The 23288-nt window shown below is 43.3% G+C and overlaps 1 protein-coding gene across 1 annotated transcript in view; it reads left to right on the forward strand.

Annotated features, from left to right (window-relative positions):
- Positions 1-23288, forward strand: part of LOC122789760 (heat shock factor protein 3-like) — a 1295435-nt gene that overhangs the window by 777960 nt on the left and 494187 nt on the right. The window contains exon 5 of the mRNA XM_044057197.1: positions 17326-17401. Within this exon, the coding sequence (XP_043913132.1) occupies positions 17326-17401 (76 nt within the window). The remainder of the gene's footprint in view (positions 1-17325; positions 17402-23288) is intronic.

The following is a 23288-nucleotide window of genomic DNA, read 5'->3' on the forward strand; positions in this document are numbered from 1 at the left end:
AAGACTCTCTTCTCTCAGCATCTCCCCCTGAAGACTACTCCTTTGGGGAAACTTTACATACCATGAGGGAACCTTTCCACTGGGAAGGCCAGGATTACTCAGATTCTTAGAAAAGGCTACGCAAGTTCCTTTTACTACCCCAGCACAGACCTCTTGCTATCCCTCCTATTCTAGATATTGTGGATGATGTTTACTTGGAGTCTAGTTTAAATCCAGACTCTCTTCCTCCTGCTCCAGCCAAACCAGACAGATACTACAGAGTACCTGACTCACACAAATTCGTTTATAAAAGCCCTGTAGCTGACTCAGAAACAATTTCCCAGGGTCCTAAGGGAGCAAAAGCTTCTATGGCTAAAAATCCTGTGCCCTCTGAAAGGGATTCCAGAGCCCTAGATAGATGGGGAAAGAAAATATACACCTCAGCTACTCTGGCTATGAGAGCATTAAATTTCCAGTTTCACATGTTGAAATATCAACAATTCCTAATGTCTCAGTTAAAACAAAAAATGAGCACACATTCAGAACTGCCTGAATTCAAGGAAATGCAGGATCTGTTGCATACAGCTGAACAGGTGGGCAGACATACTTTACAATGCAGATTTGATTAATAGGAAGCTTCTTGTAGAGCAGCTGTTACTGGCTCTGTCATACGTAGACATGCTTGGTTAAAAGAACAAACCCTCCCTGACCATGTTAAAGCAAAATTATTGGATGCACCTTTACAGCAGAATGTATTATTTGGTGTCAAAGCAGAAGAGGTTTTAAAGAAAATGGAGGATAAGGCAAAATCTATGCAAACGGTCAAGGATTTTTTGCAGGTACAACCCCCTCGTTTCAGCAGAAATTGGCCAGCAAAAAACTGGTCCTTCCCAGTTTCAGACAGATCACAGAGGGGCAAATACAGACTCCCAAGGGGCAGAGGTCAGTCACAGGGCCCTTACAAACCTCGCCAATGGGGTTCTACTACCCAGAAAGGAGGAGAAGACAGGCCCCAAGCTAGCATCAGACAAACACAATGACTCAGTCCTCAAACTACCAAGCAAATCTCTCCTGGCCAACTCCCTTGGGAGGAAAACTAGCATTTTTTGCAGACAACTGGCACATCATCACATAAGACAAATGGGTTCTAAACATTGTCTCTCAAGGATACAGATTCCACTTTCATACTTTACCAAGGATCAGAGGAATGCCAAACCTGCCACCAAATCAATAGGCAGAGGCACAATAACAAATTACAGCTCTCTTGAACATGAGAGCCATTCAACAGGTACCTACACAGGAGCAAGGACAAGGATTTTACTCAAGACTCTTCCTAGTCCCAAGAAAGGACAAAGCATGGAGACCCATTCTGGATCTTTCAATTCTGAACACCTATCTGCAAATACTAAAATTCAAGATGCTAACACTACAGCAGCTTCTTCCCATGCTGGGCAAGAATGCTTGGCTAGTCACTTTGGACCTCAAGGAGGCATACCTGCATGTCCCTATCGGACAAAATTGCAGAAGATACCTCCGCTTCATTGCAGGTTCAACGCCTTATCAATTCTCTGCACTGCCCTTTGACTTATCTACTGCGCCCAGGGTCTTCACAAAATGCCTGGCACCAGTAATTGCATACTGCAGACAAAGAGGAATTCAAATATACCCATACCTGGATGACTGCCTTATTCAAGCAGAAAGCAAAGACATTCTTTTAAAGCATCTGGCATTTGTCAAACACCTTCTAAGTTGCCTAGGGTGCACAGTAAATGAAAAGAAATCAAAACTAGTGCCCTCACAAAACATAATATTCCTGGGTGCCAGCATGAATACAACGGCCCAGATGGCTTATCTCACGCCAGACAAGCATCGACAGCTGTTTCAGTATTTCAAAATAATGTCAACAAAGACCCAACTCCCTGCAAGAAAAATTCTGCAGGCCTTGGGATTCATGGCATCTTGCATACTACTACTACCATTTGCAAAACTGCATATGAGGAAATTACAATGGTACCTGAAAAGTGTATGGACTCCGCACAGCCACAGCTTGGAAACAGTGATACCACTCATTCCCTGCCTTCAACAGGAGTTTCTATGGTGAGCACAGGCATGTCACCTCAACAAGGGTCAACCTTTCACCTTACCCACAGCCAGGCAAACTATGACAACAGATGCATCAGACTATGCCTGGGAAGCACACATGGCAGGGCAGTGCATTCAGGGCAAATGGACTACAGATCAGAGGCGTCTCCATATCAATCAAAAAGAAATGCTAGCAGTACAGAATGCCTTAACAGCTTTCAAGGACCTTCTACACCCAGGACAACTAATAATAAAGACGGACAATACCACAGTCGTGTGGTACATAAGCAAGGGGGCACACATTCCTACCCTCTATGCAGGCAAGCAATGACCTTGTGGAACACTGCACTGTCTTACCAGGTTCATTTACAAGCACAATTCCTGCCAGGAAAGAAAAACACATTGGCAGACGACCTAAGCAGAAACATCATGGATCCACACGAATGGAAACTAGATCCACAAGTATTTGCAATGATAGCTCAAAAATGGGGACGCCCAGACATAGATCTGTTTGCAAGCCCCCACAACCACCAACTTCAAAAATTTTGCACAAGGACCTTCCATCCACTAGCTGGGAAAGTGGACGCCCTCTCATTCAGTTGGAAAACATTAACAGTGTATGCCTTCCCTCCACTACCTCTTCTAACAAAGGTACTGCTGGAAGTCAGATTGGAAAGGCCACAAATGATACTCGTTGCACCAGACTGGCCACGCCAGCATTGGTACCCAATTTTAAGGAACATGGCCCATGGCCAACCATGGATTTTGCCACAAATTCCTTACCTGCTCACCCAGCCAAGACCATCAGATTCTACACAGGCAGCTCAAGACTTTAAACCTGGCTGCATGGCAAATTACCTAAACAACCAGCCAACACCTTTATCCAAAACTGTTATGGATGTCATTCTGGAGGCCAGGAGGCCCAGCACCAGGAAAACCTATTCAGACAAATGGAAAAGATTTTGCGCCTGGAACCAGGCTAAAGGCCTAAACCCCCTTGATCCAAACATCCCTCAGATTCTACAATATTTGACTGAGATGTTACACAAAGAACTTTCCTTTTCATCTGTTAAGATCCACGCCTCAGCAATTTCAGCTCATTACAGCACGAATCCTCTTTTATTCTCACATCCACTCCTAAGACAGAGGGACCAAGAACTTAAGACCGCCAAGGAGAGCTCCAGCACCTACTTGGGATCTCAACTTTGTTCTGGAAAAGGTTAAACTGCCGCCCTTTGAACCAGCTTTTTCAGCTGACTTAAAATTTCTTTCATGTAAAACTGCCCTACTACTAGCAATAACCTCAGCTAGAAGAGTCTCAGAGCTACAGGCACTAATGGCAGTGGAACCTTTCATCATTTTTCATCAAGACAGAGTCTCTCTATGAACTAATCCTTCCTTTATGCCAAAGGTGGTATCCAGTGTGGCCCTAAACCAAACCATTCACTTGCCCACCTTCTTCCCAAATCCCCAGAACAAATGAGAAAGACTCCTGCACTCTTTGGACATTCACAGGCAATTACATTACTACTTGGATAAAACTAAGGCTTTCAGAAAAACTGACCAGCTTTTTGTAGCCTATGCTACAGGATCACAAGGAAAAGCTATCTCAAAACAGACCATTTCAAAATGGATAGGGCATTGCATACATTTTTGCTACATACATCATGGGAAACCAGTACCTGCTAACATTAGGTCCCACTCCACCAGGGCTACAGCTACATCAGCAGCCTTTCTCAGGGGAGTGCCAACCAAGGATATTCTGGAAGCTGCTACTTGGAGTTCAGTGCACACTTTCACTAAATGCTATCACTTACCTCTATACTCTAAGACTATAGCTGGTTTTGCCACTGCAGTTTTGCAGGGCTTACTAGCTTCTTCTAACCCTGTCTGACTCCACCTCCCATCCTTAGCTTTGGGATTCAACCCAAGTATGATGACTGCAGCAGGGTAACACGATGAACATAGTACAGTTTTGTGCCTACCATAAATGTAGATGTTCGAGTGTTCACCCTGCTACAGTCCAGGTTACCCTCCCTCCATCCCCTCTGAACTAGCTGAACCTATCTCTATCACTCTATCCTATACTACCTCTGTGGTGTATTTGCTTGTGCCTAAGGGTTTTGTTTTATTTTTATATAGCTATATGTATATATATCTATATATTTTTCCTACCTATTGGGGGCACCTGACATCTGGGGCAAGAAAAACTGAAGAAAATGGCGTTGGATGCCTCTTATATACCCCTGGCGCACTGACGTCAGGGAAGAAGCGACAGCAACCGACGCCGGACCAAGACTTTGGAATTCGGGCCGACTGCAGGATAACCCAAGTGTGATGACTGCAGCAGGGTGAACACTCGAACATCTACATTTATGGTAGGTACAAAACTGTACTTTTTGTACTTCAGAATCTCCTATAACGAGTACTAGATAAACTGTTCGCTTGCCTTACAGACTTTGTTCTTGTGGGATAATTGGGTGTGGGTTTATGTGTGATGTTAGGTGTTGCTTTTAGTGACTGCGGAGGGTGGGTGTTTCCATTTAATGGCTTAGGAGGTCTTTGAGGTTTGGAAAGTTTCAAGTGCATCAGCATAAGAAGGTCTGCATGAGTGCTGAGCCATGTATCTAAAGGATGTAGTGTCTGTGTGTTCTTGACAACCTTGTTTGTGAGATTTTTTCCTCCAAGGAATTTATGTATGTACATCTCTCGCATGCTGTTTGGTTTTTTTTTTGTTTTTTTTTTAAGGATTTAAAGGTCTCCGAGTACATGAGACTATTGCTACATTGTCTCAAGATGCCCATATTTACCAAGCTAGCCACAAAGACATTAGGAATTTGCAAATTCATGTTGTCAGGACCTGTGTTAGGTTTGGGCTATTATGGTTTAGGGTCTTGCTTTTACAGGGGTTACCTGAATGATGTCCGGGACTAAGGCTAGATGTTAGATAATGCTGTTATCTGATATTAATGCTGTTTGATCTGCTAACCAGCTGCCCTAAGCTTATCTTCATACATATCCTTTCTGTGTTACATAAAAGTCTTAAGTACTACCTTTACAGGTTTGCTACTGTACGAGGAACTGTTAATCGCCAGTGCGTGGTATGCAGGTCAGTGCAAACACCTGTAATTTATAGCACTCAGAAAAAAAGCAGAAAGCCAAATCCAGTGCCCTCTGGCTAATAAACAATTAGACTTGGAGCTTCCTGGAGTGCTTCCCAACTCAGAGAAACCAGGTAAATGCCTTGTGCCACAAGATGGATGATCCTGGAACCTTCTTAATGTAAACCCAAAGCAAAAGTAGCACTCAAGTGCAGATTAACAGCAAACAACCAAGTGCCTAAAAAGCCATATAGTTGAAACAATCTCATTTTTAGCCTCCCTGTGTGTTCTCCAGTTTGGGACTGACCAGGCTACCCTTCTACTCCCACTAGAATTGCAGTACTAGTCTTCTTTATATATAAATCACATTTTAGCTACCCACAAGTGAAGAGGTACCAGAAAGAAAGAAATCTAACTAGCTACAAGTAATTACAGGGTGATTCAAAGGCAGACAGGCCAGCAATTAGGAACACACACACTTTAAGGCAGTTTCACAGTACACTAACAGTCTATAGGAAGGCCCTCCCAGTTTCTTCTGCCATTAACCAGTATGATGTGCAGAGGAGATAAAACTGGGAAGAGCTTCTAGGAGCAGGTAAACAGATGATGAGACTGAGAGCTGTCAAACCTGATACTTAGCAGATGTTGGTAGCCCAGAAGCCTCCAAGTTTAAAAGCACAACAGGAACAGGAAAAGGGTAAGTGAACAACAAATTCAGAAGAGAGCTAGTAAAAACACAGTAAAGTGAAAGCCCACTCAGGACGCCTAGTCTCAAGACAGAAACCACTCGAAAAGCACTGCAGACGATAAAAATGCCTTAAATTAATAGCCTTAACTTCAGATAAAGAACAAACACAACGCACAAAACTGATATGAATGTTAAGTCAAGTGCAGTATGTTAAATGTATTTGAAATGTACTTCCCTGGACACAAAATTGTCTGAATGTTTAGTTTTCAAGGTTCTAGCAGTTCCAAGACTCAAGACTCTTGCCTGTGGTTCTTGACTGTGCGTGTTACAGTCCCCTGGCCTTTCTTATTCCTCTATCAAGGTGCATTTGAAGTCAAGTAGTTTTTGAAAGGCATGATATATATCCAGCCACATTGAAAACTTAACTTTGAGCTTGAAAACCAGCTTAAAAAATCTACTCTTTTTCCATGTAAACCAGCTTATCAGGCTCTAATTTTTCGCAAGAATATTTTAACTCTAAAGTGGTCTCAGAGTTTATCTTGAGCCAAACTGTTAATCTCCCTGTCATCTTTCTTGAGCTGAAGAGGAAGAAAATATTCTTCCCTCTCTGGAGGTCTGCAGATGCTTCCAAGAGAAAACTTGAGCCTTCAGGAAAGCTGACCAGCTGTTTGTCTTGCATAAAGGTAAGAGAAGAAGACCGCCAGTATCAAAGCAGACCATTTCCAGATGGTTGTCTTGTGCTATTGCTTTTTGTTATCCTCAACATAATTAGCCACTTCGAGGCAGGGTCTGGGGCCTTTTGACTAGGCCTCTGGTTTATTCGGTGGCTTTCTGGAAAGGGGTGGACTCTGTTTAACTTGGTCCTGCGCACACACTTTTACAAAGCACTGCAAACAAAATTATTTTTCCAGGTCCAGAACAGGCTTTGCTTGGATCATCCTGCAGGGTCTCCTGGATTCTTAGTTGTCTCCCTCCCCCTGACTTCCAGGTTATGGTAATCTACCCAAATAGCTTAGGGTACTGCAACTGTGATCTAATGATGAACATATTACAGTTGTGTAAGTAAACTTATTACAGTAGTAGATGTTCTAATTGATCACTGTTGTAGAAGGCACGCCTTCCTCCAGCCCTTTTCTTTTGGTGTGATTTTCTTTTGGTATTGTCAGGATGTGGATGCATATATATTATTTTGTGTATAGTTTACCTTTGGGTAATATTTCAAATATTGATGTTCATCGTGTTTCACTGTTGCAGTCATTACACTTGGGTTATTCTGCTGGCAGGCGACCCGTAGTTGGCCCGAGTTCCAAAGTCTTGGTCCGGCGTCGGTTGCTGTCGCCTCTTCCCTGACGTCAGTGCGCCAGGGGTATAAAAGCTGCAACCGACGCCATTTTCTACAGTCTTTCTTGCTGCGCGGTGCCCAAAGCATAAGCAGTTTGCAAGTGCCGGTCGGCCGACTCCTGAGATTTTCAAAATTGAATTTCAGAACCGAAGTCTTCAATAAAGCTAAGTAACCCTATTGGGGAAACTTTCTCTTGCTCCAGACCGATGTCAGTAAAAGTTAATAATTGTATTTCTTGTGGGAAGCAAATACCTCACAAGGACTTCCACTCTTACTGCATTCCTTGCCTAGGCCGTGACCACAACGTCACTAGTTGTCGGTTTTGTGCTAGATTTAATAAACGCACTATTAAACGTTGGTTTGATTTTGCTTTACACTATTTTGGACGAAGATTTAATTACATAATGCCGTCAGAACAACCGACGACCGGAATGTATAAAAAATACAAAGACAAATAAAAAGACAGGCATCCGAGGTCCAAAACCGACGAAGCCTCTTCTAGGCCAGTCGCCGGTTCTCAGTGAGGCGCTTTCGCAGAACCTGACACCCGCTACCTCAGAGCCACAGGCCGCAACCGACAGCCACATGGAGACACTGAGGCCTGTGGAAACTCAAGGTATTGGGCCTACGGAAAATATACCCTCAGATGAGTCCGGAGCCACTGAGCAGGCACCGGTTTCTAAGGGTGTTTTCAGACCTTCACAGCTTACAATTAAAGCTACTACAGCAGCAAAGGCAAAGTCAAAAACACCATTAAAGACAAAGAAACAAGTGCAGTATTCTCCAGAACAGTCATCCATGCCTAAGAAACAGATGCTTAAAATGGCCGAAGACCTTATTACTTTTAATCAGGGGCTCCCATCCTCCTCCTGACAAAAGGCCTAGGCAAGACACTGATTATGATTCCTCTGATCAGGTTTCCATTTCTTCTGTTTCTTCCTCTGACCAGAGCTATTCTCTCCTTCTCAATGAGGACTCTGATGCTGAAGACAAAACAGCAGAGGCCACCAAAGCAGACACCCAAACAACCACCACCTCAAAACACAACACCTGCAACACATAGACCTCACAGTCAGAGTGTCAAACAGTCACAGCCCTTAAGGCCAAACACAATGCCAGACATACTAGTCATTGGTGACTCCATAGTCAGACACACTGACGTCCCGCTCACCAGACTGAGTAAGGAGAAGGTCACAGTAAGCTGCCTGTCGGGCGCTAGAATCCGCCACATAACGCAAGCACTCAAGTCTCTCAACAGCAGGTACAAATATGACTCAGTCATTGTCCACGCTGGTGTAAACGACCTGAGACGTACCTCCTTGGACTACATGAAAAGAGACATTGAGGAGCTCTCTGATTATGTAGCCCAGGCAGGTATGACCCTGACCTTGAGCAGTATCCTACCTTCACCAAGAATGATGCCACAATACAGAGATAAGATGATCAGCTTTAACAATTGGCTTAAACACTGGTGTCATTCAAAGGGGATCCAGTGTCTGTCTGCCTGGGATGACATGCTGGACAAGCCACGCGGCTTGCACCTGTCACCCTGGGATTACGGATATTGAAAAAGGATCTTGCCACAACCATAGTGCCTTTTTTAGGCAAGAGTCAAATCCTAAACCTACCAACCTAGCACACAAAAGGAAAAAAACTAAGGGTAATGCTGCTCAATGCCAGAAGTCTAAATCTCAAAATGCGAGGCCCTTCTCAGTATGGAGAACATCGATGTCTGTGCTGTGACAGAAACCTGGTTCAAAGCTCCTGAGAGCACCCCAGCGCTATCAGGTTTTACCTCATATCATGCTGCCCCAAAATCCAGACAATACCAAGAAAGGAGGGGTATCCATATTCATCAAGGACACCCACACCTCAAGACTGGCGATGCATCGGAGACCATCCAGGTGCAATTAACTATAGGCAAGACTGCTCTGCAAATTGTAGCATGTTACAGGCCACCCTCACAAACTCAGGAACCTCACATGGCCTTCCTGAAAACACTAGAGGGGATAAATGTATCACCAAACACCATCATATTAGGTGACTTCAATTACCCTAATATAGACTGGGAACACTACTCAAGCCCAAACACCCTAGCCCAAAAGTTCCTGGAATTCATAAACTCAAATGCCATGGAACAACTAGTCACCATCCCCACAAGAGGAGATAACATACTTGATCTCATCATCACGAACATGGGAGCACAATGTTCAACACCGAGGTGTACCCCTCACTGGTGAGATCAGACCACAAACTAATCTCGCTGGAGGTCCTCATCCCACCCCACCTGAAATAAAAAGACCTCAGTAAAGAACTTCTCAAAGCCGACTTCACACTTCTAAAGACTAGTGTGATCTCCTTTAAGGCCCAAACAGTACTCAAGCCGCTGAATCACTTACAAATGCCTTCTACCAGCACCTGCAGGACTGCATGGATAAGGCAGTCCCAAGCAAAACAAAGACTCTTTGTACCAAAGGTAGCGTCCAGTCTGGTAGACCCCAGCCATAAACAAACTCTACAACAAAAGGAGGAAGCTACTACAAGATAGAACAAAATCCTTAAAAGGTAAGACACCCTTGATCACTATAAGTAAAACACTAAGAGCTCTCATAAAATCTTCCAAAGCAAATTTGAGAGAAAATAGCTAAAGACTCAAAAGACAATCATAAGGCCTTCTTTAGCTATGTTAGAAACCTGGGAGGAAACTCCCAGATATGCTCAGAGCTAGTTCAAAATGATGTGAAGATTACTGATCCTACAGACATTGCCAACATACTGGCTGACAGGTTCAGTGCAAACTTCTCCCCTAAAGGAGAGATATCTATACCAAACGATTGCAGCCCCCAAACATCTCCAGCCCAAGTGAGAACTGCACTCTCCAAAGCAAAAACACAGCATCCATGGGACCTGATGGTGTCCCCGGCTGTGTGCTCCATGAACTCAATGAGGAATTAAACCCACAGCTAGGACAGCTGTTTAATCAAAGTCTTACCTCTGGATTACCCAGGAGTGGCGCACTGCAACTGTGGTACCACTTCACAAAGGCGGTGCCTCCACCGACCCTGGAAATTACCGCCCATTAGCTTGACAAGCCTTATCTGCAAAGCCATGGAGAGGATCATAATGGACCTCATAAATAAAGACATAGGGAATTTGCAGACTTTGGATCCAACCCAGTTTGGCTTTGTCAAAGGCAGATCATGCCTTTTAAACTTGGTTGACTTTTTGAAACAGTCACCAAAGCCAATGATGAGGAAAGGCAGTCCATACAGCCTACCTCGATCTGGCTAAGCCGCCGATACAATACCCCACTCGGGTATCATTGAAAAACTCATTAGCTTAAATGTCAACCCATACATCACAAGATGGGTTGCAAACTGGCTGAGTGACAGAACCCACAGGGTCAGAGTTGCTGGCGCCATGTCAGACTCAAAGCCTGTCACAAGTGGTGTCCCACAGGGCTCAGTCCTGGGCCCACTCTTGTTTGGCATCTACTTTTCCGAAGTACAAGCAAACACAGGAGGGTTATGGCTGACAAAGTTTGCAGATGACTGCAAACTGGGCGCCATAGTAGAAAACACATCTGACACAAATATCCTTCAGAAGGGTCTCACAGAAACGGATAACTGGTGCCAGAGCAGAGTTAAATGCCAAAAAATGCATAGTCATACCCTTCGGGAAAAACAAGGTTACCCCTAGCTACCAAATAGGTGGCAATCCACTGAGCACAGAAGAAGTTATCAGGGACCTGGGGACCCAGGTTGATAGTAGTCTGTCATTCGACACCCATGTAGCTAAAGTAGTTAGGAAGACCTTCTACATTGCCCACCTTATCATGAAGGGATTCTCATCTAGATCAAGGGAGGTCATAGTCTCCCTTTACTCATCACTCATCAGACCAATGATTGAGTACAATGCCCCATTCGGAATGTATCTGACCCGACACTTGCAACAGCTGGAGAGGCCACAAAAGTTCCTCACCAAAAGGATAAAGGGTCTCAAACATCTGTCCTATGCTGCCCGACTGAAAGAACTCCAGCTCTATTCAGTCGCTTGCTCAGAGGTGACCTTTGCCTAACATATAAGGCCATGTCAAACCCAGATTTGATGAATATGCTTCACCTCAAAAAATCTAGATCCATCAGAGCCACAAGGGCGGGAGACTTAAACCTTGACACGGCTATTAATAGGACGTGCTGGAGGGATAGATTCATCACTCAAAGACTCCCTATGCTGTGGAACAAAATCCCGGTACATGTGAGGCAGAGCACCTCGCTGGCCTTGTTCAAGAGAAATCTTGACCAATGGATGGGAGATCGCAGATATACCCCAGGGATTACCTCAGTGTCACTGCTCGACAGAGGCACAGCAAAATAATGGGCATAGTTCCCCATACTAAAGGGGTGGCGTAAGCCACAAAACGATGGGCTAGGCTTGTAAATGCCCTCGGGCAGATAGCCTAGTATGAACCTATGAACCTAAGAGTCCATTCCTTCAGCCTCACCGCCTGAGGATTACTCTTTTGGGCAAACCTTGCACACCATGAGGGAACATTTCCATTGGGAGAGCCAGGATTACTCAGAATCCAAGAAAAGGCTCAGAGATTTCCTTCTATTGCCTCAGCACAGGCCCTTGGCTATCCCCCCTGTACTTGATATTGTTGATGATGTTTTTTCTGAGTCCAGTCTGTCTCCAGATTCTTTACCCCCTGCACCAGTAAAGCCAGACAGATACTACAGGGTCCCTGACTCTCATAAATATCTTTACAAAAACCACGCTGCAGACCCAGAAACTATTTCTCAGGGTTCAAAAGGGGTTAAAGCTTCCACTTCCAAAAATCCTGTGCCCTCAGATGGGGATTCCAGAGCTCTGGACAGATGGGGGAAAAAGTTTACACTTCTGCTACTTTAGCTGTAAGAGCTTTAAACTGTCAGTTTCACATGCTTAAATATCAGCATTATCTTATGTCATTGTTAAAGCAGAAAATGGTTACAAATACAGAAGGTCCTGATTGTAAAGAAATGCAGGATTTATTGCATGCAATTGAACAAGTGGGAAAGCATACTCTGCAATGTGGTTTTGATTCATTAGAGGCTTCTTGTAGAGCCGCAGTTACAGGCTCAGTTATTTGAAAACATGCTTGGTTAAAAGAACAAAGTTTACCTGACCATGTTAAAATTAAATTATTGGATGCTCCACTGCAGCATGATACTTTGTTTGGTGTTAAGGCAGAAGAGGTTTTAAAGAAAATGGAGGATAAAGCAAAGTCAATGCAAACTGTGAAAGATTTCTTACAGGTACAGCCACCTAGATTTAGCAGAAACTGGCCTTCAAAAAATTGGTCCTTTCCAGTGTCAGACAGGCCATAGAGGCAGATACAGACGCCCAAGAGGCAGATCTCACCCACAAGGCTCCTACAGACCTAAACAATGGGGTTCTTCAGCCCCTAAAGGGGGAGAAGACAAATCACAACCTTATAGAAAACAGTCACAATGACTTCCCTCTGCAAATGCCAAGCACTTACCAGTTGACAGCACCCCTAGGGGGAAAGCTAGCACTTTTCTCAAAAAATTGGCACATGATCACCCAAGACCAATGGGTGTTGAATATAGTTTCTCAAGGGTACAGGTTCCACTTCCACACTCTTCCAAAACCAAAAGGTATGCCAAACCTGCCTCAAAACCAATGGGCAGAGGCACAAAGACAGAGTGCAACTCTTATGGATATGGGAGCTATTCAAAATGTTCCACAAGAAGAACAGGGCCAAGGATTTTACTCACGACTTTTTCTAGTACCCAGAAAGGACAAATCATGGAGACCAATACTGGACTTGTCAATCCTAAATACTTTCCTGGATGTTCCAAAATTCAAAATGTTAACACTACAACAACTCTTGCCCATGCTGGGCGAAGAGGCTTGGCTAGTTACTTTAGATCTCAAGGAGGCATACCTGCATGTCCCAATCAGACAATCGTGCAGAAGATACCTCAGATTTATAGCAGGCTTAATGCATTACCAATTCTCTGCATTGCCCTTTGGCTTATCTACTGCGCCCAGGGTCTTCACAAAATGTCTGGCACCAGTAATTGCATTTTGCAGGCAAAAAGGAATTCAAATATATCCCTACTTGGATGACTGCCTTATTCAAGCAGAGAGCAAGGACATTCTTCTAAAGCACCTGGAGTTTGTAAAATGATTACTAATTTGCCTAGGGTACACAGTAAGCGAAAAGAAATCAAAACTAGTGCCCTCTCAAGAGATAATATTCCTAGGTGCAAGCTTGAATACAACTACCCAGATGGCTTATCTCACACCAGATAAACAAAGGCAACTGACTCAGTACTTTCAAATGTTGGCAACAAAGACCCAGCTCCCTGCAAGAAAAATTCTGCAGGCCCTGGTATTCATGGCATCTTGCATTCTACTAATTCCGTATGACAAACTGCATATGAGGAAACTACAATGGTATCTGAAAAGTGTTTGGACTCAGCATTGTCACAGCCTAGAGACAATCATAACCTTAATTCCCTGCCTACAAAAGGAGTTTCGATGGTGGTCACAGGCCTGTCACCACAACAAGGGACAGCCTTTCACCTTACCTACAGCCAGGCAGACAATAACAATGGATGCATCGGATTACGTCTGGGGAGCACATATGGCAGGAAAATGTTTTCAGGGCACGTTGCCCAAGGAACAACTGCATCTTCACATCAATCAAAAAGAGATGCTAGCTGTACAAAATGCCCTGACAGCCTTCAAGAACCTAATACATCCAGGACAATTATTAATAAAGACGGACAATACCACAGTTATGTGGTACATAAACAAGCAAGGGGGGCACACATTCCTACCCCCTATGCAGACAAGCCATGACTTTGTGGAACACAGCACTGACTTACCAGGTACATCTGCAAGCTCAATTCCTGTCAGGAACAAAAAATACACTGGCAGACGAACTAAGCAGAAATCTCATGGATCCTCACGAATGGAAGCTAAATCCACAAGTGTTCAACATGATAACAAGGGAATGGGGATGCCCAGACATAGATCTATTTGCCTCCCTTCACAGTTACCAATTACAGAAATTTTGCACAAGGACTTATCACTCTCAAGCATGGAAAGTGGATGCTCTATCTTTCAACTGGAAAAATCTGACAGTCTATGCCTTCCCTCCGATGCCTCTTCTCCCCAAGGTGCTTCTGAAAGTCAGACAAGAGAGGCCAAAAATTATCTTGATTGCACCAGACTGGCCACGCCAGCACTGGTACCCAATCCTAAAGATTTTGTCCCAAGGCCCTCCTTGGCCTCTTCCTCAAATTCCTCATCTTCTGACACAGCAAAACAATCAGATTCTGCACAGTCAACTCAAAACTTTAAACCTGGCAGCATGGCAGATAATGTAGCCACTCAGACTGCACCTCTTTCTAAAGCTGTTATGGATGTAATTTTGGAAGCCAGGAGACCCAGTACTAGGAAATCTTATGCGGAAAAATGGAAGAGATGCTGTGCTTGGAACCAGGCACAAGGGCTCGACCCACTGGTCCCTAATATGCCTCAGATTTTACAATACCTGACTGAGATGTTGGACAAAGGCCTATCTTTTTCTTCTATTAAAATCCATGCCTCTGCCATTTCAGCTCATTACAATACGGATCCTCCTATTTTTTCACATCCTCTACTACGACAGTACCTCAGAGGGGCAAAGAATATAAGACCCCCTAGGAGAGCACCAGTACCTACTTTGAACCTCAATTTTGTTTTAGAAAAACTAACACTGCCTCCTTTTGAACCAGCCAGCACAGCTGATCTAACATTCTTGTCTTGGAAAACTGCTCTGCTCCTAGCAATAACTTCAGCAAGAAGAGTTTCAGAGTTACAGGCATTGATGGCTGTGGAACCTTTCCTCATTTTTCACCAGGACAGGGTCTCTCTAAGGACGAACCCAACATTCATGTCAAAAGTGGTCTCCAATGTGGCCTTAAACCAAACTATTCATTTACCTACGTTCTACCCAAATCCACAGAATAAAGGGGAAAAACTTCTGCACTCTTTGGATATTCACAGGCAGCTACGTTTTTACTTGGACAAAACAAAAGCTTTCAGAAAAAACTGAGCAACTGTTTGTAGCATATGCTGCAGGATCACAAGGAAAACCTATTACAAAACAGACAGTCTCCAAATGGATAGGACATTGCATCCGCTTTTGTTATGCACAACATGGCAAATCTGTGCATAAGGGCATTAGGCCTCATTCTACCAGAGCAACAGCCACTTCATCAGCTTTCCTCAGAGGATTACCAACCAAAGACATTTTGGAAGCTGCAACCTGGAGTTCAGTGCACACTTTCACCAAGCAACTACCACTTACCTCTCTACTCTAAATCCAGAGCAGGCTTTGCCACTGCAGTTCTGCAGGGCCTGGTAGCCTCTCCAAATCCAATTTAGACCCAGTCGCCCAACCTCAGCTTTGGGATTCAACCCAAGTGTAATGACTGCATCAGTGAAACACGATGAACATAGTACAGTTGTGTACCTACCATAAATGTACCTACCATAAAATGTAGATGTTCGAGTGTATTCACTGTTGCAGTCCAGGTTGCCCACCCACCATCCCCCTTTTTCTTTGCTGGGACTTCTCTGTACTTCTGAACTCTATACAACCTATATGGTGTATTTGCTTGTAGAGGAAAGATATGTTTACATAAGTACATACATACTTTTTGGCATTTTTTATTCTTTTCAGCCTTCCTATCTGGGGGCACCTGACATCTGGGACAAGAAAAACTGAAAGAAAATGGCGTTGGTTGCATCTTTTATACCACTGGTGCACTGACGTCAGGGAAGAGGCGACAGCAACCAACGCCGGACCTAAACTTTGGAACTCGGGCCGACTGCGGGTAGCCTGCCAACAGGATAACCCAAGTGTAATGACTGCAACAGTGACTACACTCGAACATCTACATTTATGGTAGGTATACAACTGTACTTTGTCTTTCACAGGGATTGAGTGTTCTTAGAGCTGAAGAAAATTTCCTTCCAATGCATTTTCCAAATGTCCTCGAACAATTCTATTAATCTGATTATTTTCTTCCAGTGATACAAACTAAGGTTAGGAGTGCTGTTCACACACTAGATGTCAATTTTGAGCTCCGGTACTACTTGATGTGGCTGTTTCAGTTTAGGAAGATGGAGAAGGTTGTACAGTTCCTCTGTCTTGAGCAGGGAAAGGCTTGTTATTCCTCAACAGTTATTTTCCAAGTGGACTGCCAGTTGCATTACCTTTAACTATCAGGAGGCAAATTGTCAGTTACAATATGTTGTCAAAATCCATTCCATTAGAGGAATGGTTTCCTCCAATACTTTGTGAACTTCCTTTGTAAAGACAGTACTTTAAAGACTTATTTTTTCTAGCTTATTGTTTGTTTGCTACTGTTTGTCATCTTCTGTCCTTATGGCTTTACTGTTTGGGGATTCACACCAGTCATTTGCCTCATAATGGAAGTGCCTCAGCATTGAATAAAATGGATATGTTCATAGTTTTTAAGATGGTCCATAAGAGAATCCTATTTGACAGGTCAGGTATATGCAGGTATGTTCTCCTACAAATCTCCACTTTTGGAGTTTCTTCTTTTAGTTAACCAGTTGTATACTTGTATACAAATTATAAATAATTAAGGCGTGCTGATTTTAATTGTTTTTCATAGCTCACAGTGATGCTTTGCTAAAAGCTAGGGAATAAACTGGCTAAGCTGACTTACATGTCAGTCATGTTGCGTTATGTATATATTCGAATTTATGCACAGGTTTCTTAAACCATGGGAGTCCACAAATTTTTTTCCCGAATTCTGATTGGAAAATATGAATACTAGGTGCTTCATCAAGGAGGGTCATCTTTTAGATCATCTGATATGGTGCAAGCATATCTGTCATTATGAAAAGTTCCTTCCACGACTGTTCTTTGTTTTTAATTTTTTCTAAACATTAACACTTTTTTTTCTGTTATAGAAGCGGTATCAGTGTGGCAAGATAATGGGCCAAAACTTATAATTTTGTAATTTTAATTGTGCTCATACTTCAGGTTGGTATCAGTTACCTTCTAATGCTACTACAGTAATTACTTTGTGTTATACTAGGGAAAACCAGATTCTGTGGCGAGAGGTGGCATCTTTAAGGCAGAGGCATGCAGAGCAGCAGAATCTTTTAAACAAGGTATGAACTAAGTTTTGTGCAGTAGCTTCCTTTGTATGGTTGTATTTTATATTTTATGAATTGCTTATTCCTTGGAGCTAATTGCTTTATAATTATTTTGGAAAAGAAGAGTTAAATTCAAAAATCTTTTTTCAAGTATCTGCCTAATTGACTGTCTCTTGATTTAGTATGTAGTATAAATCTTTATTTGTGAGAATTAATTGTACTAGGACATGCTTTTTCTATTCTGACTTGACTTCCAGAGCTGTAAAACATCCCCAACATGTAGCTGGCTTCTCACTCAAAGATTCCAAGTGGTGCATGTGTAAAAAAGGGGAGAACAGCCCTTTCTGTCTTCAGTTCTTTCCCCATCATTGCAGCAAGTGATGATGAGTCGTCATTCCATTTGTTCCATTAGTTGCTTCCAAGACATCTTTCACAGTGTTAAGTAATCTTTTGGATTTTTCTTTTTCTGTTATATCAGATTGCATAGTATAAGCACCTATTTGTGTTGTGATTTATCACATTCTGAAGTCTGTGAAGCCCCTGGCCTAGAAAAATTAACTAAATGCCTACATAGTCAAACATCATCAAATGATTTCTATCTGCAGTGTCATTTCTGTCTAAGGGAAAACCACAGCATCCTTCCCTGTGAGCACTTTGCGGTCTCATTATTAATAAGGCCCCTTCATTGAGTACAAGAAGCTATTGGTCTTTACCAAATTCCCTACCATTTTGACTGGGGAACCCTGAAAGGTAATTCTGTGTCCTGTCATGAATATAAGAGGCACAGAAAAATGAGCTTACCTAAAAAGATTATGATTAAAAAGCAAGTGAACATAGAGAGCAAGACATTTTGAGATCCTTCCAGCACTCCTGAAGCCAAAGGGTACTGGTCCTACAGAGGTGCTGCTTTGTTTACGTTAGTCTCACGGCCTACAGCTTCTGCATCCCCAGCCTTTTGGAGCCAAACATTGGGATAATGGCTACTGTACCCCTGACCACAGGTGCAGAGAACAGCTCTGTGCCATGCAGTGGTTTTCAAATGCCTGCAAAGCGCATCTGACCTTCACTATTACAGAATGCACCTTCATTTGAGTTCTCTTCCCAGGATACTCCAACCATAATGATGGATTAGTATCTGAAAGGCTCGATATCTGAAGCTTTTCACCCTTCCTTCTCATAGACCTGATGAAAAAGACTGTAGTTTTGTGATAGTACAGATTACTGAAGGTCAGACATCCACTCTGCTGGTTTAAGCTTTGGCATCTCACATTAGACTGCCACAGGTTTCAGAGGAATATGTTGCTGCCTGAAGATCAGGCCATATGTGAATCGGCCTTCAACTTCAGGAACACTTCCATCTTTGAAGAAAAAAAATGTCTTCCCTTCCTAATTTCTAGGATACAGAGCTGAATGAGTAGTTGACCTATTTAACCTCTGTCTGCTTTTCTTTGAGATATGCAGTAAATGCCATGACCCCCCCCAGCCAAAAGCATTTTCTTCTTTTGGAAGACCATGTATTTAGTGATGGGAGCACTTCAAATTGTAGAGGGAACTAAGAGGATCTGATGTTGTCATTTTTATTATTCCTGAATGTATGGGGTTATGGATCAGACCTCCGATCTGACTTGGCCGGATATCACAGACTCACTCAGGGGGCAAGAAAATGTGGATCCATAAATCCCAGGGGTCTTTCCAGGATCCATGTGTGAACAACTCCAGGTGCAGAGGGGGAGTTCAAGTAGAGTTTAAATGGAAATGCTGTCCTTGTGGAAGAGGAGGCCCCAAAACCTGGGTTTCAGAGAGACATTTTCTGGAGTGACTCTTCCAGTGATCCTGTGGAGGCAGTGGAGGCACTTGTCCTTGCAACCAGATGCCTGGGCTTTTATAAAAAAATAAATAAATAAATAAATAAAAATTCGTGGAGGCCAAAAATAATATCCAGAGGTTATTCCATATCATTTTTCCAGATTTTAACAACCAAAAGAAGAAGGCTTCCCGACATTCCAGGAAACCCTGGTTTTGCGGGCCTCTGCCATGAGGATAGCATCTTCCATTTGAACTTTCCCTTATGCCTCTGGGAGGAGTTGTCCCCACGGAAAGATACCTAGGATTTACGGAACCACATTTTCTTGTTTCCTCTTTGATTTCGAGAAAATGATCATTGTGGTGTAGAAACGCACATCCCTATGGCAGACAGGGTCTTTCCTTCCTGTTCACTGCGGGAAAGCATTTCTTTCACAGAAGAGCCAAACAAGGGCATTCCATCAAAGGGGGCATTGATGAAAGAAGACTTGAAAGGCTCAGCAAAATTGCATAGCAGCATCCAGGCATGTCTCCTAATGACAGTGCCTGAACCAGCAGCCAGTGAGGTACAGCATGGGATATTAACCTTGTGGACGCATTGGAAATAAATACTAGAAGTGGCCAGTTTTGAAGATGATCTCTTGTAGTCTTCCACAGACATGGACTCTGAAAAAGATGTGGCGAGTTCCTTAGTTAAATCGCACTGCAGTCTCATAAAGTATGCTAAATGATTCGGGAACCTCAAGGCAAAGGTTGCTGAAGCAAATATGCTCTTCCCAAATCTGTCCAACCACCTCGACTGTCAAGGGGATGGAAAGAGGATCTTTGCTCTGCTAGCTCCTTTTTTTGTGGCTGCCGCCGCAACCATAGCATCAACAGGGACTCCTTTGCTCAAATGGGGTCTGTCCTTCGGTGTTGCCAATATTTTGTCTGGGTGTTGGAGAATTGATTCGACTGACTAGCATGGGTGCCTCTTAATTCTTCCTCCTCCAAAAGCCACAGTGATAATGTATGCCTTCCAACTGGGGTGGAGGGGGTGGGGGCATTACTTGGGAAGACAGTCTAAGGCACATGGACTCAGAGGCCATCCTGTGCATCAGTGTCCTAGAAATCAGGGCAGTCCTATATGCATTGCAGGTGTTTCAAGATTTCCATCTAGGAATGGTTACAGTTCAGATGGGCAACATGTCAGTAGTCTGGTACATCAACAACAAGGCAGAACCAGATCTTTTACCACTTTGCAGGGAAGCATTGAGATTGTGGCAGTAGGAAAGCTCTTCCAACCACTTTCTGTTCGCAATGCATATTCTGGCAAAAACTGACATGCTAGTAGACAAATTAAGCAGGTTCATCTTAATCCCTTACACATGGTCCCTCATCCAGTCAGTGGCAGACATTATCTAGTGCCAGTTGGGTTAACAGTGGTACAACCTTTTTGCCTCTCCCCTTAGTACCAAGTGCAGCAGGTACTTTGCCATGATACCCCCAATGACGAAGTCACCAAGAGATGCCCTAGTTCACGATTGGACCTGTGGTCTAATATGCACCTCTCCTCCTAATCCTCTTATCCCCATGTTTATTCTGAAAGTGTATGAGCGGAAGAGCAGGGTGAGCCTTATTGCCCATTCTGGCCTTACCAAGTATGGTTACCTTTCCTTTGGTCTCGTCTTCTTCACCACCTTCTTCCATGGGTGTTCGATCCTCAGCAGGAGCTTTTGTCTCATCCGTTCAGGCTGCCTCATCAAGACATTCTATCCTTCAAATTGACCATGTGGTTTTTCCAATTCCAATGATGGCTGGAATTTCCAGGCTTTCTTCCCCTGTTCCCTACATCCTCATGTCCTCCCGAAAAGCATCCGCTAGGAAACTTTATAAAAGTAAATGATAAAGATTTTCTGTTTGGAAACTTCAGAGACAGACGGACCCCTTTTCTGTGCATTTTCTTGCTGTTCTTGATTTTCTGGCTTCCATCTTCAATGAAGGAGCTAGTTATTCGACAGTTAAGGTGCAACTGTCTGCCATGTCATATTATCACATTGGCTTAGATAGCTCTTCATCAGCTTCTCTTAAATTACATAAAGCCTCCCTTATGGGGACATTACAGCTTCGTCCTCCGGTAAAAGATCCTGTGCCTCCATGGAACCTTAGGCTGGTCAGCCTCTCTTCAAAATATCAGCAAAAATTGAGTTAAAATATTTTTTCTGGAAAACACTTTCTCTGTCCTAACTAGATGAATATCAGATCTCCAAGCACTTTCTTCTCAAACACCTTTTCTGATTTTTCACAAGTACTGATTGTCACTTCTGACTACTCTTCCTTTCTGCCTAAGGTGGTGTCAGAAGCTATCCTCGGCCAATCAACTTACCAGTTTTCTTTCCAAAATTTTCTAACAAGGAAGAATACATGGTTAATTTACTAGATATTCATAGACAGCTCAGATTTTACATTCACAGAACCAAAGACTTCAGGAAGTCAGAGGGACTGTTTGTATCCTTCTCTAAAGCTACATTTGACACAGCAATATCAAAAATTATGCTAGCCAGATGGCTAACTGTATTATCTTCATTTAGAAAAACTAACACCTGTCACTAGCAAAACATCCTAAAGCACATTCTACTAGGTCTGTGGCCATTTAGTCTGCTTTTTGGTGTAAAACTTCTGTAGAAGACATCTGTGCAGCTACTACATGGTGCAAAGCTCATACTTTTATAGCGCATTACCAGTTACACACATTGTCTAGGAGTAGAGCAGCTTTTGGCTGCACAGTACTGTGGAATGTCCTTCCTTGAGGACCTCCCAAGATGATTCTAGCTGGGTACTCTGTCTCATCAGTTGCGGAACAGATGAAAGACAACATCAGGTATTACAGTTGTATACCTACCATAAATCTGCATCTGTGTTTTCATCCTTCCTCGACTTCCCACCCATCTTTCCCCCTTCCCCATTTGCCTGGATCCCGGTATAATATGAGGGATATTCCTGTATAGCCTTTGCTGTGTGGGTTTCAGAGTAATCTCCTCCTTATGTGTTCTCTTTTTGTTTCCCATCTTTTTACCTGTTGTATTACTTACAAGTAACATAGGCTATCCCTTTACCTTTTTTGGCATGGTGTTTGCAGGGCAAACTCGACCTGAGGTAACTCTCAGTAGTCAAGGGATTATGAGTAAGGGGAGGGAGCTCGAGTTACAGACCCTAAGTCTGTTGAGTGGCTGAAGACGTATCTGAGAACTATCAGTTGAGGAATGACTAAAATAGACAGCAGAGATGCAGTGTTATAGTAAGTACATCACTATGATTTATTTACAGCAAACAGTTTTGTGTAGTGTCTATTCAGGGGCATTTTAAATGTGGGGGGTAGTCCTTTCAGTGACTGTCGTATCTGTTAAAAATATTAAAGTAAAAAAGTACTTTTTTAATTGTAAGAAATATAGAATGTTATGTTGTCTCATCTCGCCTTTGTTCTTGCTGGTTGGGTTCGGAGCCGATCCTCTGCTCTGACTCGGCAGATATACAATAGCTCGAGAGCTTTTAATGGCTTGAGGCTACCCCTTATCACAACATGCCTAGCGGCAACTACTCAGATCTCATTTGCCGCTTGCAGCGTCAAGATTGCTGAATACTGGCTCAGGCTAAGTACTTTATATATTTTCTAGTTATTGCTAATTTTTAGCAAATTTAGCGTTGTCACCTCACAGTAAGACGCTGTCCGGTTCGATTCTCAGACAGAGCGTCTTCTGCATGGAGACATGCGCGAATGGGTGTACCTTCATTGAAGGTTGTGTGTCAGGCCTGGCAAGCCGGTACGTAAAAATCAACTGCCAATCATTAGTGGACCGGAGTTCCGCTGTGGCGACCCCTAACTGGGAAAAGCCGAAAGACACAAACATATTGACTCGTTAGAGTGTGTATATTTCCTCATTAGTCTAACGACCCCTTTCTCTGCTTGTTGTGGTGTTTGTGGCCTTCGTTTTCTCTTTCAGGCCTGCTTTCCCCTAAGAGCCGTTTAAGTTAGAGGTTTTTTCCCTTTTCTCCCCTTTTTTCTGGGATTGCCGTTTAACTTAGAGGCTCTCCCATCGGGGGAGTTGCCGTTTAAGTTAGA

The sequence above is a fragment of the Protopterus annectens genome, chromosome 15.part0 (genome assembly GCF_019279795.1).
Source record: "Protopterus annectens isolate FY-2018-M chromosome 15.part0, PAN1.0, whole genome shotgun sequence".
NCBI lineage: Eukaryota > Metazoa > Chordata > Ceratodontiformes > Protopteridae > Protopterus > Protopterus annectens.